This window comes from Lingula anatina, chromosome 2, assembly GCF_051362555.1.
Source record: "Lingula anatina isolate TDL-2025a chromosome 2, LinAna3.0, whole genome shotgun sequence".
NCBI classification, from domain to species: domain Eukaryota; kingdom Metazoa; phylum Brachiopoda; class Lingulata; order Lingulida; family Lingulidae; genus Lingula; species Lingula anatina.
The window spans coordinates 41,333,117-41,351,304 of record NC_141768.1 but is presented as its reverse complement, the minus strand read 5'-3'; the positions used below and the strand labels follow the sequence as shown (position 1 = coordinate 41,351,304).

General features: G+C 38.0%; 2 protein-coding genes and 1 long non-coding RNA gene across 7 annotated transcripts in view; 1 reads left to right on the top strand and 2 right to left on the bottom strand.

Annotated features, from left to right (window-relative positions):
- LOC106182109 (uncharacterized) overlaps nucleotides 1-10,075 on the top strand; it is a 35,471-nt gene extending 25,396 nt beyond the window's left edge. The window contains exons 38-50 of the mRNA XM_013566760.2: nucleotides 398-554; nucleotides 1,071-1,203; nucleotides 1,464-2,318; nucleotides 2,595-2,803; nucleotides 3,212-3,410; nucleotides 3,903-4,080; nucleotides 5,181-5,300; nucleotides 5,640-5,918; nucleotides 6,629-6,792; nucleotides 7,021-7,179; nucleotides 7,549-7,804; nucleotides 8,694-8,966; nucleotides 9,175-10,075. Of these exons, the coding sequence (XP_013422214.2) occupies nucleotides 398-554; nucleotides 1,071-1,203; nucleotides 1,464-2,318; nucleotides 2,595-2,803; nucleotides 3,212-3,410; nucleotides 3,903-4,080; nucleotides 5,181-5,300; nucleotides 5,640-5,918; nucleotides 6,629-6,792; nucleotides 7,021-7,179; nucleotides 7,549-7,804; nucleotides 8,694-8,966; nucleotides 9,175-9,380 (3,188 nt within the window). The 3' untranslated portion in view covers nucleotides 9,381-10,075. The remainder of the gene's footprint in view (nucleotides 1-397; nucleotides 555-1,070; nucleotides 1,204-1,463; nucleotides 2,319-2,594; nucleotides 2,804-3,211; nucleotides 3,411-3,902; nucleotides 4,081-5,180; nucleotides 5,301-5,639; nucleotides 5,919-6,628; nucleotides 6,793-7,020; nucleotides 7,180-7,548; nucleotides 7,805-8,693; nucleotides 8,967-9,174) is intronic.
- On the bottom strand, nucleotides 1,054-7,553 carry LOC147763702 (uncharacterized). Its single transcript, XR_015333034.1, has 3 exons — nucleotides 7,383-7,553; nucleotides 7,026-7,167; nucleotides 1,054-1,176 (listed from the first exon to the last, which is right to left on the bottom strand). It is a non-coding gene; the product is annotated as an uncharacterized LOC147763702 (long non-coding RNA).
- Nucleotides 10,076-10,605: 530 nt separating the features above from the next.
- On the bottom strand, nucleotides 10,606-17,246 carry LOC106182103 (uncharacterized). 5 transcript variants are annotated; one of them, XM_087005662.1, is made up of 7 exons: nucleotides 17,165-17,246; nucleotides 16,848-17,033; nucleotides 16,193-16,525; nucleotides 15,676-15,782; nucleotides 11,908-12,093; nucleotides 10,841-11,529; nucleotides 10,606-10,716 (listed from the first exon to the last, which is right to left on the bottom strand). In XM_087005662.1, exons 3-6 carry the CDS (start codon nucleotides 16,257-16,259, stop codon nucleotides 11,338-11,340), a joined length of 552 nt encoding a protein of 183 aa, XP_086861788.1. In that variant the 5' UTR covers nucleotides 16,260-16,525; nucleotides 16,848-17,033; nucleotides 17,165-17,246; the 3' UTR covers nucleotides 10,606-10,716; nucleotides 10,841-11,337. The 5 variants fall into 5 exon arrangements, with proteins under 5 accessions (XP_086861788.1, XP_013422202.2, XP_086861789.1 ...); XM_013566748.2 differs by having other exon boundaries at nucleotides 10,606-11,529; XM_087005663.1 differs by having other exon boundaries at nucleotides 10,606-11,529; nucleotides 15,676-16,525.
- Between the last annotated feature and the right edge of the window lie 942 nt (nucleotides 17,247-18,188).

Here is an 18,188-nt window from a genome sequence, read left to right as displayed (position 1 = left end):
CATTTTTATGAAAAAAAATCCCTTATTTTAAGTAGTTATTGATAGATATGGTTAATTTCGCGGAGTGTGTGTGTGTGTGGGGGGGGGGGGGGGGTACTTGAAGTTAAAAGAGGACATATACCCTCTCTACACCTCATCACAAAGTCGATCTCTAGTGGTTTCCCATGAATAAACACTGAGGCGCAAGTGCAGCGTAGTTGTCATAATTTGTTGCAACAACATATTGTTGCTAGTACAGTGGAAACTTGTCACATATTTTTTTATCTCTGTAATCTCAAAGTTTATAGATATAAAAATTCTGTGAACGAATAGATACTGATCTGATTCCGTGATGTCATAATTCACTTCTGACGTCATAAGACAGTCGTGATATCAGGAGTGACGTAAATTCTTATAGGGACTACTGCCCACGTGTCAATCATCCTGAGTGGTGACAAGGATGAGACAGAGCCACGCGTTTTGGCAGATGATAAGCGGCCCATATGCCAAAGAGGGGGGATAGATTCTTTCCTCTTAACAACCACCCAGTCCCTCGGAAAACTTTCTCATTTGCGGTAGGTAATTGCTCTACAGAATTGATTTGTACCCATTGTTCATCTTTGTGAAGTTAACCTTCACAGTGTCTATTTGTGACATTGCATTTTGCAGTCATTTTCGACATGTCGTGCTTACAAATATGATGTTAATTTTTTAAAATATTTTATAGATTATACTGGAGACTCACTTTTATGATCAGCATGCTTTTGTGGTTTCCAATGAATGTAGATGCCTACTAGAAACTTGAAACAACAGAATTGAACTATTAATGGAGGAAGTTGTCAGTGGCTCCTTCACATAATTGTAAAGAAAACGTGCTTTCGGCCATTTGCTCCCCGGACATTTCTTACAAACAAACTTCTGTCGACCAATGAAGTCAGTATATGAGGCATACTATATCCATCATTCCCAGTGTCTGGTACTTCAGCTTAATTTATATCAAATCATTCGCAGTATCTGGCACTTTAACTAAACTTGCATCGTCCAATTCCAGTATCTGGCACTTTAATTAAACTTGCATCGTCCAATTCCAGTATCTGGCACGACAACTCCGGGTCCAACCCATCTTGGTACTTCAGCCGCATGCTGGTTGAGGATCTGCTGACCGGGGAGAAGTATTACTTCATGTGTAATCGTTGGCTGGCGGTAGAAGAAGACGACGGACAGGTAACTGACAATGATCTTTAATTCTTAATTAGCAAAATCAAATGCTATTCTCATAATCTCTATATCTATTTCCCCTGTGTTTTTATTTACTTAGTGTTAGATTTGGCAATTGCTGCATTGTGTCACAGACGAGGTAGAAAAAGGCATAGTTAGTAATTAAGCAAAAACACATAGTTTTTATGACTTTTGAAGCTTTGTCCCCACGCCATTTTTCAATTTTGCAAAAGAAAGTCAACAAAATTGACCTGCGTCTATTTCAGATTGATCGCGTCATTCCCGTGGCAGGAAAGAACGAAATGACAAACTTCGATTATCTTTTCTGGTCAAAGACAAAACGCAACCTATCCGATGGCCACATCTGGTTTTCTGTATTAAAGAGACCGCCGAGAAGCAAATTCACCAGAGTGCAACGCCTGACGTGTTGTATCTCCCTTTTATTTTCCACGATGGCTACAAACATCATGTACTATGGTGCAGAATCCAGTGTGGATTCTCCAACAATGTTGACTATCGGACCCATCAAGTTCTCACTCCATGCCATTTACATTGGCGTCATTACCAGTCTAATTGCGTTTCCGATTAATTTGATCGTGGTGGCATGTTTTCGGTACCGTCACGAAAAGCCCTCAAAGAAGAAGATGCGAGGTGACGCCACTGATCAGGCTTCGCTCCCAGAGATAAGTATAACAAGCGAAGAACGGCTGTCAAAAGAGTTAGAACAACAGCGCGAATTTTTAGACACTGGTGACGAAAACAAGCGCACCCTTCGATTAATGACTCCTCGACCAGCATCAAAACAAGGCACAGTAAGGCCGTCAACAGCAGCGACAGGATACACCGGTCAGTGTTTGCCCGCTTATGTTACACCCACCTCGGGACAACTAAACGCACGCCCCCAAACCTGCCGGAAGAAAGAAATGAAAAATAAGAAAAAATGGCGCCTGCCCTGGTGGTTCATTTTCGTTGGTTATTTCCTTGCCTTTGTTACCATCGTGGGCGGGTTTTATTACTGTGTCGAGGTTGCCGCTGTCTTCGGGGAAAAGCTTGCTATGGAGTGGCTAGTGTCTTTCCTGACTGGGATAGTAGAATCTGTATTCTTTACTCAACCGTTAAAGGTACGAAATCACGCTAACTCATTTCATATCTGCTGTGTGATGAAACATCTTTCGTTATGTGAAAGTATACGAGAATAAATGCATATTTATTTATTTATATAAATATTGAAATTTTGTTATGTTCAAATTTGCCTATTCTAAGTTGGTTCATACTTGTCACTAATAGAGAATGAATTAAATAACTTTTGTTTAGACGAATCATTTTCATTCCTGGCAATTTTCATTTTCTTTATTATTATTACAAGTGAGTATCTCTCCCTAATATAACAATTTCAGGTCTTACTGTTCGCACTTTTCTATGCCTTGGTCATTCGAAGTCCAGAGAGTGATGAAGATGAGGAATACTCGGATCTGCGCGATGATGAGGAGTATCTACACGCCAAGACTTTAATGGAGACCAAGACCGGGAAAGACAGGAATTCCAGGGGAGCCAAGACGTATCCACCGCTTGACGAGCAAGTAGTTAAGGCGGCCAGGGACCTAAGGTACGGCTATGATAATGGAGGGTGGGGGTGGGAGGCGGAGGAGGGGCGGATTCACAAAAAAAAAACATAAGACTGAACTTTTAGAAACTTTTAGGAGGCACGGGAGAAGCAATTGCATGATGCTAACCATCCAGTCGAATAGGTTGATCCTGAATTAAAAAGACGAATTTTATGGACCAACTTTCGATGTGAAGTATTTTTGTGAAACCGCCCCTTGGTCAAGCACTCTTGCGACACAGTGGTAGAGTTTTGTTTAACGTTCTTGTTATGTACCTGAAGACATCGGTTCTGGAAATTTTTTGATAGATATTTTAAACAGACAGAGTAGTTGGTTGGTATATGTAGAACATATTAATTAATCGACATCTGTTGGACTTTTACTGACACCAATATTATTTATAATTTCAGAATAAAAGAGCTTGAAATGCACAAGATCATCAGAGAAATAGTGTTCTACTTTGTATTTCTACTGCTGTTGATGATGTGTGCCTATGGTAACAGAGACCCGTGGTCCATATATCAGAAAGAAAACGCACACAGCATCTTCTTTGATGGGCATGTTACAGCAAACTCGACATATCTTGGGAAAGAGTTCCCAATTTGGAAGGTGATTGTTTAATCAGTTGCATTCTTTTTCCAGTCAATGTTCCGAGGCAAATGACCAGTAGATTTGGCATCGGAATAATTAAATTAATATGATTTTCTTTCGAAATTACTAGTCCCATCGGACTAGTAGAATTTTTGGCGGTTGTTATAATTTTTTCTTCTTTTTTTCTTCGGACTCGTTAATGTAGGTTTGATCAATGGCCTGACAAGTATAAGTCGTAAACTGTTTCTTTCATATTTGTTGAATTCAACAGGTTTTTGGTCGACTAGTTGGAAGAAATTGACGACTGACAAAGCACTTTTTTGTATTTCAATGCATTATAAAAACAGTTACCCATTACCAGTAGTTATGATTTTACATATAAAATATGATTTTACATATAACTAAAACTTCAAGATACCTTTATATGTCATTGCTTTGTTGTATTTTGTTATAACGATGTATACTATTGATGATATCAGTATAATCATAGAGCCAAATGCCCCATTCCAGGTAAAATCTCGAAAAACTTTCTTTGATTGGGCTGAACGAACCCTGATTCCAGCGTTGTATAACGGAGATTTGGAGTGGTACAACGGCGCCGTGGCAGCCTGGGCAAGAGGCTTCATTGCCGATAAACAGAACTACTTGGTCGGTGTGGCAAGGTTACGACAGCTCAGAGTGAAACCATGTAAGTCTTTCTGTCCTTTTCATATCAAGCAGTAAATTAAACTTGACCAGTGTAACGTGACAGAGTGATAGAGAGTCCGCTTCCCATTCATTTAGAGAACTTATAAAAATTCCTTTGTGGAGTAATAACATGTTAGACCCTGCAAAAGTAGCCCTATCCTGTTAAGTGTACCGCTCAATGTAAAAAGAGTCTATGTTACGGAAAATATTCTAACTTAAACCTGGTGTAGGCGGGCTTTGTGGGTTTAAATGTAAGTCTTAAGACATGGGACAAATAAAAAAATGTGGCTGCAAATCCATCTTAAGACTTTTGCTACCATTAAACAGATTCTTTTATGTGCTCAAAAAGAATCTTCGTTAGATACATTATTTTTAGTTTCATGACTTGTGTACAGATGGGCATCTACAGTATTTTTATTATTAATATCTGAGCAAACCTGTACAACTACTGAATCACTCTTTTGAGAGATTCGTTTGGAAATATTCGGTGGATGAGACATTGATATAAACACTTTTTACTATATTTATATTATAACGACTTCGAGGTTCTGGAGTCTTCAATCATTTATTCACCACTCAGTTTTCATACAATTTTACCCATATTTATACTCTAATTCTCCGTACTGATCACGCGTGTAATTATGTTCTTTTTATTGTTTATGGCGTGGTTTCCAGAAACTTTACATTGTCATGTTTCCTTTACCATAGAACATTCCCTTATTAGGTAATGTCTAAGAGCCTTGTTTTCAACTAAACTCATCCAAAATACTATTTGCATTACTCATACTTGAATCATGTCCAAAACTTAGTTAACATCTGATAAACAGTTGATCAAAATTAAAATCTGTTGTGAAATTAACCAATCACATTAAATGTTATTGACTTTGACCTTTTCTATCTTCTTCTGACACTTAAAACATGCTCTACACTTGTTGACACTCGATGAAACTTAATTTGCACTCAATATCACTCTAACTTTTCATCTATTTGATTTCCCTTTCATTACTAATTGAAATTAGTGTAAGCATAAGTAATTAACTTTACAACATTTATATGTGGCAACTTGTTGCATCCTTCGGTAACTACTGAATTTATTTTCAGATTCGTGTGACCTCCCGAAAATGGTTCGCAATACAATTAAAGAATGTCGATCTGAATATGAATGGATAGAAGAAGAAACTGGTTCCTTTTTGCCGGAATGGAAACCTGTAAATGACAGTGGTAAGTCCATCATTTCAAAGAATACTACATGCATTGTTCACATGGCTGATTTGAGAGTTTAGTTCCCTACTTAATATACAGAGGTCAACATTTAACGGAGCTAGTTGGCCAAAAAAGTTCGTACGAAATTCAACTTAGAAATCAATTTGACTGAAATTGCAATGTTTGTCAAAGAATAATTACTCTGAACAGCCACCGTTATCATCTATTGAAAGATACTGTAAATAATAATAATAATAATAATAATAATAATAATAATAATAAAAACATTTAAATGCGTAAATATAATCTCAACTCCATGTCTATCATCCATCATAAATTTCTATTCCAATTTTTAAGGTGTGTCGCCGTCGCCAGGGCAACAGTGGTCATTTCAAAGTGCCTTGGACCTTAAAGGGTTCCCGTACTGGGGTCTGATGACCACGTATGGCGGTGGTGGGTACGCCTTTGAATTAGGAACAACCTATGAGTCCGCCCTGACAGGCATCAAGGAACTCCGATCGTCGCGTTGGTTGGATATCTACACGCGAGTTGTGTTTGTGGAGTTTGTCTTGTACAACGCCAACTTGAATTTATTCACCGTTTCCCAGACGACCGTCGAGTTTCCCGCTTCAGGGGGTGAGTGGCCACGATTCAATGTTCAGCGATTTATCGAAATTACACATAGCCTTTACCTATACTAGTAAATGGAGTTATGGGTGGGAGGGGGGTGCGTATGATAAATGTCATTGTTTTTTTCTGTTTGATTGCATTAGTATTCGGGAGTTCTTTCTTGTTACGACAGGCCCGTAAGTGGCAAATGTATGCATATATCTACGATTCCGTAGTTGGTTTTTTAACGGTTAACAAACATTGCAAAGATGATAAAAATACATTTGGGATGGTATAGAAATAATTATTAGATCTATTTCTGGTGTTATAATTTTGGTCAATGCGTGGATATTATAAATTATGGGTCCCTCGTAGAAGGACCTCAGCTGGGCAGTGCTGGTTTACTTGATTTATCATCTAGACAGTGATTTGACCGTAATATTTTAACAAGTATCAGATAAAAGATATTATAGGGCCAACCGAAATTGATAAGCCCGTTAACCAGTTAACAAGCGCGACCGAGTAAAATTCTGAGGATATAAGACTGCATTAGGTATTGGTTTGATAAGTGGGGAAATTTTACCATTGACCCAGAGAAAACTTTTTTTCTTTGCTAAAAATCGCGCAGAAAATAAATTTCGTTTACCAACTTTGAGTCCAGATAGTCACTGATCCTTGACCAACTTATCCATTTTATTTGGTCTAACATATTTTTTTCTTTTTCATTTTTTATATAGGGGTTTTCTTATTCCCTCGCTTCCACGTATTCCGGCTGGACCGATACGTGGGCACGGTTATGTTTGTCATCATGGGTGCAGAAATACTAACAGCAGCGTTCTTCGCATATTTCTTGTACAGGGAAATCAAGAAGATCATCAAATATCGAGGGGAGTACTTCAAGGTGATTTGATCTTTGTCACTTTCATTCTGCTAATACATTATTTTGTTCATCTCGCCATGCATCAAAAATCGCTGGAATCTGTCTACGAGTACATTGTGATTGTCATCTACTATTTATTTATTTATTTATTTATTTATTTATTTATTTTTCCACGATTCTAAATCCGAAATATTCAACATGATTTAATTGTGCATACTTTAGCTTATATAAAGCTTTATCTGTATTAAGGATACCTGGAATGTGGTTGAATTCTTCTTCCTGGCGGGGGTCACGGCAACCATAGTTATGTTTGCCTTCAAGTTGGTCACCGCCAAGCTGACCCTGGGAGAAATCGCCGCAGAACCGACGAAATTTCACAACCTGCAGTACAGTATTCTGTGGGACGAGGTAAATATGTTAATATATGTGTATTTTTGAGTTTAATCTGCAGTTATAACTGTCACTATCATTATTCTTTTGATGAGGACGATGGTGAAAACGATGATCACATCAACAACAGCCATAATAATAATAATAATGATAATGTCAGTAACAGCAACTACAATTGCAAAAATAATAATATAATGGTAATGGTATATAAATCCACTTACCCTTGGTCAAACCGTGACTGTCGCTGAGACAACCTTATATAGAGTCCATTGCTTCATTTGAAATGAAGTTACATGTAGGCCTATGTCCAATACTTAATATAATTAAAAGAAATTCAACACAGAACACACGCGGCCTAGATTTGATTTTCAATTTTTTTCTTTTCAGATATATGGTTATATGATGGGCTTCATCATCTTCGTAGCCAACGTGAAGTTCTTGAAGATTCTCCGTTTCAATAAGACGATGAATTTGCTAGGACGTGTGATGAAAGGGGCCGCTAAACCACTGGGTTACTTCTTCATTAGCGCGGGGATCGTCTTCTTTGCCTTCGTTCAGCTGGCGTATATTATGTTCCACACCGTATTGCTGGACTTCATGAGCATCATCACGACGGTGGAGACTTTGCTAGTCATGCTGATGAGTAAGTCACAAATGCCTGTTTTACATTAACCTTACCCAATGCTGTACGCCAGGTTGGGCGCTGGTGGCAATTTTGTTTCGTGATTCACTGTATACGGGGTATGAAGTTAGGTGACATTGGCTCCCAGTCCAGTGGTGTCTTGGTATTGTACTGCCTGTGTTGTAGACTTATATAAGCCCAGGGGATTATAAACGTCTACTCTTGATGTGAGTTGGCCATATTTGATCCGCAGATCTGCAATATGCATAGACACTTTGTAACTCTGTATCACTGTGTAAAAAGCACTGCAATTTTTATGGGGTCACTGCACCGCAGTTCACGCCAACAACTTGGTGATGAGTAGTTGTCATAATACCTGAGGGATAGTGTGACGAGTTGTACATTGTGCCAAAAGCTCGTTCGTCTCTATTAAAAGGTTTTTGACCCCATTGTACATATCTAAGTATTTGGGTTTCACTGGGACTAACTGATTTATTTCAAACAAGAACATAATAGGAAATCATTTGCCCCTTAATTTCCAACCTGGACGAAAAAGGGGTTTTATTGGTCCAAATTCTCAAATAAGTAGAATAGAGTGAGTATATGCCACATCAGCTCTTGTGGCCTGCAGAAGCTGACTTGACTGGCACCACTGCATTGACCAACAATAACCCCCACTTTTGCTCTTGATTGAAAAAAATGTCACTGGAATTGAAGGCTTGACGCGGTTTTTAAGTTATGGAAATATTCAGTTGTTCAGTTTAGCACATATTACGGCATTGTTTTGGTAGTTTTTAGACGAATTTGATTATTTATATACTCAGTAAGACTAGGATAACTTTTTTTAGTGACCAGACTGCTTCAAATGTTTATTTTTTATTTTATTTTTTTGTTTGTTTGTTTGTTTCAGACAAATTTGACTTCTTCGCCTTCAACGACGCCGATCGCGTTTTTGGTCCCATTTTCTTCATGATCTATACAGTGACAGTATCCTTCATTTTGATAAGCATGATGCTCAGCATTATTATGGAAACCTACACCTCCGTTCGATCAGATCTCGATAAAAAAGGCAATGATTATGAAATCATTGACTTTACCATCAGGCGACTGAAGGCGTTTATCGGTATAGGGTCTGGGCCAAGAAATGATCTACAGTTACACAGATACCACGAATACACTGAAGGTAAGTGGAATCTTTTGATCTGTAGGTTCTAATATGTACTTCCATTCAGTGATTTTAAGAAAATTTGCCCCAGCATTCAAATGTAGTAGCCTAATTATAATCTGGTCCTTTGTTCAATACTTCTGAAATTGCATCAGAATCACCTGTACAAAAGTATGCTTACTTAATCATATTTCATTTGAACGAAAAAGTTCCAATATCATTTCAGGTGAAAAAGTCGGAGTAAAAGAATGCGACGATCTGAACGACAGGATGGGCGAACTCTTAGACCATTTCGACATGTACATCAAGAAGTCCAGCCAAACGAAAGATTTGTTCGACATGATGGTTCCTAATGAAGAAATGGCAGACGACGATCCAAGTGATCACATGAAAAAAGCCAAAGCAAAGAAAAAGCTTTACTTTGCTAATTAGATGAACCGTTTAGAAACTTGAACCAACCAATTATTTTACTTATTTTCCTTCTCTGTCCTGTGACTGGTTGTATTGCTACTTTTTAATTCATTTGGAGTCGAAATAGTTCATGTTTAACGTGTAGCACATTTTGATTTTAAGTCGCTTCTTATATTTATAAAGATATTCGGGTTTTAGTTTAAATACGTATGAAGAGGAAGGTGATGTTTTGGCATTTGTCATTTTACGTATCACTGGTGGTTCCATTGATGTTACAATTTTTGAAAAGAGCTACAAAAAACCTGATAGGAACGATTGATTGGGCATAAATCCGCCTAGGAAAACTTACTGGCGGCCATATTATCAGTGGCATATGCATACGATTGTTGTCCGTAAAAAAAGAGCACTTTTTGGGTTTTACGCACGTTTTAGGACAAGGAGATCAATATTTCTCCGTATGTGAAACATTTATTGAAACGTTTGAAACCTCCCGCGGAACATGATACGGTTCTACTTTAAGACAAGAAATAACGGATAACAACTAATTCTTCGTGTATTTTTTATCTCTATGCTGAACGGTGTACGTTTGTGCCATTAACATAACGAGAAGTCAAAGGGCTGTAATAAGTTCAATGACTTGATATAGCGATTATGCTTTACATGTTGAAACAATGTGTATTACTGATGTTTCTAATGAATGTGGCATAGCAGCACAACATGTTTCTTTTTCTTATTGTTATAACTACTACTACTACTTCTAATACATGCACTACCACTGCAGTATGTCCCATAATATTACCGCCTATAACGTGTTTTACTCCCCCCTCCCCCCCCCCCCCCCCCCCCCCCCCCCACACACACACACACCGCACACCAGTGGCATTCCACCCAAATTACCTAAATGGTTCTAAGAAATTATTTGCGTGCTTGTTTTTATTCCCTTTCTAGGGATTTGAGAAGATAAAGGGAGAATAACGGAACAAAAAAAGGTTACAAATGAGAAGATAATTCTATAACGAACTTTCTAAGTTATAACAGAGTGAAATGATTTCAATTCACACGAATACGTTCTCAAACTTCAAGACGGCTTCTGCTGCCTCCTGATGACTCTTTGCATGAGCCACTGGTCAATATATGGCAAACTTATGTAGTCAAGCAGATACGAAACAATTTTTAAAATGTCTCAAGGGGCACATTCAAAATTTGGCAATGGTTGATGCCAAAACAATGACAAAACACATATGAGTAATTGCGTTAAAATTTTATTTCCAGTAAAGTTCCAGTGCCGAGTTTTCGACCTTTTCATTAAAAACTTACCTACTGCAGAATGGGACATAGTACATAGCAAAGAGTATACCTACCCTCTTCCAGGGCGACGATATGTCTATAGATAAAAAGACAGTGACATTTTGGCTCTCAGTCAGCAAAAAATATCCACAATAATAACTGCGGCCCTGGTAGAGGGTAGAGTATACCTATACCTGGAGATTATTAATCTTGTTCACTAAATTGATAACATTCTAAATCCCCATACAACATGACCTGACTTTAAAACTATTGGAATACTAATCGATATTTTATCTAAATGTTATCTGCAACAAATGGCGTGTAAACAATATTAATCCAGGTGTCGGAAATCAGGGTATGTGCGTTTAAATGTTTTTAATACGGTCACGTAATGCAGATAAAGAGTTCAACAAAGCCTAATAGGGAATTACTACATTATACACAGGACAAGGCGTCTTGGCAAGACTTCGGTATAATAATATATCAGATCTAAGTAAAGATGTCAGAATTCCTAAAGTGTTGCGGCATAGGCATTTTGTGAAGTATTGTAGTATAACAGTGAAACATTGTATTGAAAAATCACGACAAACAACTTAAAAATGCATACTGCATTTAATATATTTATACAAATCTCTATTCACTCTGTAAAGTGAGATATCTCCACCAATGAAAAAGATAAGCTTAGTGTTGGCTAGTCCTTAACCCAAGTGAACGTGTAGTGAGCACCTCCTTCCAAAACTGTAGCTGCATCCTCAATTTGGTACATATTGGTTTTGACTCCAAATATTTTGGCCTTGCAGAAAACAAGGTGATTCTGTTCCAACATGTGGCGCCCAATAGTAACAGTGACAGAGTGCTGGTCGTCTTGCAGTTGGATAAGAACCTTGAATAAAAAATCTAAAGGGTTTAGATAGAAAGCAACGAACAAAATAATTATACAAAATAATTATACAAAAAAAATGAAATTTAGATTAAAAAAAAGAAATAAACAGGATGTTTATACAAAGTCAAACAATACGTCAGTGGTCTGAAAAGAAATCACCCTAACACTCCCCCCTTTCACTTGATTCACTTAAAAGAAAATATTAATGTGTTGAACTTTAAAGATTTATTAATAAACAGAGCGTAAAAAATCAGTTGGTCTGAGAGTACCTTGCAAGTTTCCTTGAAAGTTTTCCCTACAATTTCTCAGTTGGCATAATTTTAAGCCGATTCATACACACACCTGTTCACATACCACTTTTAAAACGATAGCACTCACCTGGTACTTTTTTCTATCGTTTTTCCGGGACAAGATCAATCCTTTCCACCAAGTCACACCTGGTCCAAGGACGAGTGTTAATCGGACATCATTCTTGGAGCAAACACCGTATTTTACAGTGGTTTCAATCCAATCACCATCTCGCATACTAGGTCCAACGCACACTAGTGGAATGGAGTACTTCGCCTGCAACATGCAAACAGAAAGTAAAAAAAGAAATCGCCGTTACCTTAAATTGTGCAGCATTCAAACCAGATGAGAAATAAAACAACATTGGAGATATATCGTGTGAAAACCAAACATGAAAGAGACCTTACGTGGCTAGACATGAGCTGTGAAATCTTGGTTCGGAATTCGCCTCAACGTATCAATGAAAGTACGTCGCCAAAACAGTGGAAATCTCAGTCAGTCGGACGTCGTCTTCTATAGTCAGCTGTTATCAGGTTTTATCTTGACGCACTACGTGTATGTGTATTTACTTAAATAATGAGGATGTACAATGTCCACATAGAACAAAGACAGGTTTCGTAGAAATCTTGAAACCGAAATTAGGTCAAAACTAAAAGACGAAGGAACATTCGATCATACGAAATCAATCAAATGAAATTATTAAAAAAATTAAATTAAGCCACTGGCAAAACTGTCCACTTGGCAGTGACATACATGTATAAATCCGTAAGCGCTGTAGATAAAATCATCAAAATTGGCGCAGTTATTGAAACACGTATGAAAAGCAATTGGGTGCAACAGATTTTGATAAGATCTCTTAGGGGCGATTGAGGATGCATGTATTTCCTTATATGCTTAATAATGCAGATATTATTAAGCATATAAGGAAATACATCCTCAATCGCCCCTAAGAGATCTTATCAAAATCTGTTAGGGGCGATTGAGGATGTATTTCCTTATATGCTTAATAATGCAGATATTCATATAGTCACGTGATGTGATAATGCCGTCACATCGAAAATGCATCATGGTGAATTTGCTTATTTGAGCTGATTATGTAACAGCGGCGTGTTTGTGTTTAAAATTGTTTTCGATTTCAAACAGATATCTCCCTCACCTGAAGAGCTAGCAACACCGTTTCAACGACAATTTCATCACAACAATTTGATTACAATCCGGTGCCATGGAAACTTTTTGAAAGGCTAACTTCTGATTTCGTCAGTTAAAAGGTAAAGAACGCCTTTGTTTGAGTTTGTTTGATGGAACTATAAGCTCATATCTCATAAAAAAATTAAAATTAATACAAAAAGCCGGTATTTCACATCTTTGTCGTCATCCGTCGCTTATCATAATGATATCTGACTTAGGTATTGAGTTACAGCACTGACCGATCACTATTTCACACCAACTTACAAGGCAGTTAAATTGACAATAAACGGTGACAGAGCTTAAAAGCAGAAGTGCGTGGGGTAGTGAATAAAAGAAGGAAACTGATATTTTGATGGAAATTCATCTTTGTAGCCTTTAGATTTTTTACGCTTAAACTTTTCAATATTTACACTACCTTGAGCTGTACCTAAACAAAACTTCTAATCACAATTGTGACCTTCCTCGGTGTGTGTTCCTCTGAAACTGAGCATAATTCACTATTGTCTCAGTAATAGTTGTCCCACATTTGGGACAGCACAATTATTGAGACAGATGCTTTACATGTTAAAACATTTCTTTTTGGAGTTTCTAATGAATGGACGGCCTGTTTATTATTATTATTATTATTATTATTATTATTATTATTATAGCTATTTTTACTACCCCCCACCCCCCACATACACAACATCTTACAAGTGTTTTTCCAACCAAATTACCTTAGGTACAGTTTGGCACATATTCAAATGCTTTTTTAGGCCTACTCCTTTTTAGGAATTCGAGAAAATAAAGGGAGCTTTAAGAAAGAAAAAAAGTTTCAGGAGAATAATCTATAAAGAACATACTAAGTTATGACAGAGTAAAATGATTTCTATTCACATGAATACGTTCTCAAACCTCACGTTGGCTTCTACCAAGGAGTTCTTGCTTCTACTGACTCTTGTTGTAGGAACCATTGGCATATATATATATATATATATATATATATATATATATATATATATATATATATATATAACAACCTTATACACACATGCAGGTACAATACAATTTAATGTCCAAAGTTTGGCAACGTTTGGTGTCATAATGATGACAAAAACACAAGCTGCTGTGTACATTTATTTCCAACAGAATAAGGCCGATTTTTCATCGTTCTCATAAAAAACTTGCCTTCAGGATCATGAGGCGTATTAAAGTAGCAGAGAGTCACCCTCATACTGGTAGATTATTATCCCCGCACTTTTGGGACAAAAGTCGGGTATCATGTTATCCCGCCCGTCCGTGCGTCCGTGCGTCTGTGTGTTAGTAATTTCCACTATTTCCTCCTAGACTTTTGCAGGTAGGAAGTTCAAACTTTGGGAATTGGTAGACCCATCTTCAGGGATGTGCATGGGCACTTTGGAATTTTAGTGCAACAGGGCTGGGGGTTGGGCTGTCCATGGGGGGTGGATGATTTTAAATTCTTATAACACTGTAATTTCCACTATCTCCTCTTAGACTATTACAGATAAGAAACTGAAACTTTGGGAATTGGTTCACCCATCATCAGGGATGTGCATGGGCATTTTGGAATTCTAGTGCCACAGAGGGTTGGGCTGTCCCTGGGGGTGGTTGATTCTAAATTTTTATCACATTGAAATTTCTGCTATCTCCTCCTAGACCATCAGAGTTAGGAAGCTGAAACTTTGTTGAATAGTTAACCCATCATCAGGGATGTGCATGGACATTTTTGAATTTTAGTGCCACATGGGGTTGAGCTGTACCCTGGGGGGGGGGGGGTTATTCTAAATTCTTAAGACATTGTAATTTCCGCTATCTCCTCCTAGACTATTAAAGTTAGGAAACTGAAACTTTGGGAATTAGTAGACCCATAATCAGGGATGTGCATGGGTACTTTTGAATTATGGTGCCACAGGGGGTTGGGCTGTCCCCAGGGGGTGGTTGATTCTAAATTTTTATCACATTGAAATTTCTGCTATCTCCTCCTAGACCATCAGAGTTAGGAAGCTGAAACTTTGGTGAATAGTTAACCCATCATCAGGGATGTGCATGGACACTTTGGAATTTTAGTGCCACAGGGGATTGGGCTGTCCCTGGGGGTGATTGATTCTAAATACTTATGACATTGTAATTTCTGCTATCTTCTCCTAGACCATTGCATGTAGGAAGTTGAAATTTTGGGAATTGGTAGACCCATAATCAGGGATGTGCATGAGCACATTGGAATTTTAGTGCCACAGGGGGTTGGGCTGTCCTTGGGGGTTGGTTGATTCTAAATTATTTTCACATTGCATATATATATTTTTTTTTAATACCTTTGGATGAAGCAGTGATGTGTGTGTATGTGTGTGCGTACGTGAGTGTGTGGTAAGTGGTCCCTAGGGGTGAGCTTCTCTTGATAATATGGGGAAGTGCGGGGATATACGATGGCTACCCATCGACACCATCTAGTTAATCTTGTGTTTCATTCGGAATAGGGACTAACTAGTCCGAGGGTTAAATATGGCCGACCCACTTGAATACTTCCCCTACGGGATACATGTATCTATTCAGTGTCAATTAGACGGCAAGTTTTGTAGTGGATCTCCATATATGTCCCTTTGGCTAGTTAGTCCCCATTAAATCAGTGAGTAACTATGACCACATGTAGGCTGGACCGGGAACAATCCTTGCCTTGTATGGCTGAAGCACTGTCCTGACTTCTGAAGCAACTACTCCGAAATGAGTGGGTGGGAGCGTGCATCTCGAGTTGTGGTTGCTGTTGTCCCTATTTCTAAAACCTGAATGACATATCAGAGTGGGATGGGTAATGAAAGTTGTGAAAACAATACTATTTATGTATGGGTCTGTCTATAAGCCTGAATGGGGCCTTGTTCACTTAATTGATAACATTCTAAATCTCCATACAACATGACCTAATCTTAAGAATGCGGTGCATCAATCTAATTTCCTACTAAATAAAATCTGCAACAAATGGCGTGTAAACAATATTAATCGAAGTGTCAGTAATCAGTGTATGTGCGTTTAAATAGATATATTTTTTAAATGCAGCCTGCGGTTAAAGATTTCGACAAAGCCTTAGAGGGAATAACTACATAATACACAAGGCAGGGCCCCTGTAATAGATTTTTTGAAGAGTAAGTAAAGATATAAAAAAAAAACTGAATGTGTTGAGACAAAGGCATTTTACCAAGTATGTAACAGTAAAACAGTGGATAAAAAACACGAAAAAGAACAATTTCCAATCCAAAATGCATAGTCAAATAAATATTTATAGTCCCTCTGTAAAGTGAGATGTATCCACCAATGAAAATGAACAGCTTGGCGTTGGCTAATCCTTAACCCAAGTGAACGCGTAGTGAGCACCTCCTTTCAAAGCTGTGGCTGCATCCTCAATATGGTACATATTGGTGTGAATTCCAAATGTTTTGGCCTTGCTGAAAACTAGGTGATTCTGTTCCAACATGTAGCGCCGAATAGTAACAATGACAGGGTGCTGATCGTCTTGCAGTTCGGTCAGAATCTTGAATAAAAAATCTAAAGGGTTTAGATAGAAAGCAACGAACAAAATAATTATACAAAGTACAAGAGGTAAGTTGTCTGAAAAGAAATCTTCTAAACGCCTTTCCTCTTTTTACTTGCTTTACTTAAAAGAAATATTAACGAGCTGAACTTTATAATATAATGAAAAAGATAAACAAGGAGAGTGAAAAAATCAGTAAGTTTTAGATCTAGGGTATCTTGATCGTTTCCTTTAAAGCGTTCCCTATATTTACTCGATTGGAGTAATTTTAAGCCGATTCATACACTTACTTGTACACATACAATTAAACGATTGCACTCACCTGGTACTTGTTTCTTTCGTTTTTCTGAAACAAGATCAATCCTTTCCACCAAGTCACCCCTGGTCCAAGAGCGAATGTGAATCGAATATCATTCCTGGAACAAACGCCGTATTTTACCATGGTTTCAATACAGTCACCATCTTGCATGTTAGGTCCAACGCCGAACAGTGGAATGGAGTACTTCGCCTACAACGAAAGGCAAATCTAAATTAAACAAAAATTATCATTACCTTAAACTGTGCTGCATTCAATCAGATAACAAACAAAACAACATTAGAGATAAATCGTAATTGTGAAAGCTTCGAATGTGTCCTTACAGGGCTAGACATCGGCAGAGATGTACCGGTTATCTTGGTTTGGCATTCACCTCAACTAATCAGTCACGTCACCAAACAGCGGAAATCTGGGTCAGTCAGATGACGTTTTTCTATAATCGGCCGTTGTCAGGTCAAATCTTTATCTTTAAGGGACCATTCCCACAGATTTTGGATCGATCTAACTCCCTAGGGAGTCTTACTAAATTGCTGTCAACTTGGCCGGCTTCAACGTCTGTCACGCCTAGTAAGGCTGTTAGGGGGTAATTATCTTTACCCCCTGGCTGATTTGGAAGGCGTGACAGACATTTAAGCCGGTTAGTTGATAAAAATTTCGTGAGACTCCACGTACAGGGAGTTATATTTAAACTATAACTCGAGGGGCTTTGCGTCATGGCTAATACTACGTTACGTACGTTTCCCGAAAAAATTGTCAGAAAGTTGCATCTTAACCGAGTACTTGGTGCAATAGGAAATAGTGTTTTTCTTTTACTGATAATATTTGGACCAGAAATAGAAAATAGTTCACTTAATGCTTACTATACTGTCAGTGGGGTGTACCTCGCCCCCCCCCCCCCCCCCAAAAAAAAAAAAATATATATATATATATATATATATATATATCTGTTCATTGTAGAGACGAATCCCAGATTAATTGAAGGGGTGTCCACGGATGCGAAGCCGACCTTTTAAATAACTGAGAAGAGTACTTTACATTTTTCTGATGTTTCTAATGAATACACAACCTGTTTATTATTATTATTATGTGAAGATTCTTGTGACCTTTGATAATTACTAAAATGCCGGAGTCATACAATGACTCTGGGGCGATTTTAGTGTTCATGAGATGGATAGCGTCTTTCTGATGATATGCGCACTACCAAGCAAGATTATTTTCTGCAGCTCTCGGACAGTTGGGCTTCCTGGTATTTGCTGGACCTGCCTATCCAGTCCTTTTTTGAACAGGCCCAGTGCTCCAACTACAACAGGTACTGTGGTCGTCTTCATACCCCACATTCTAGACACC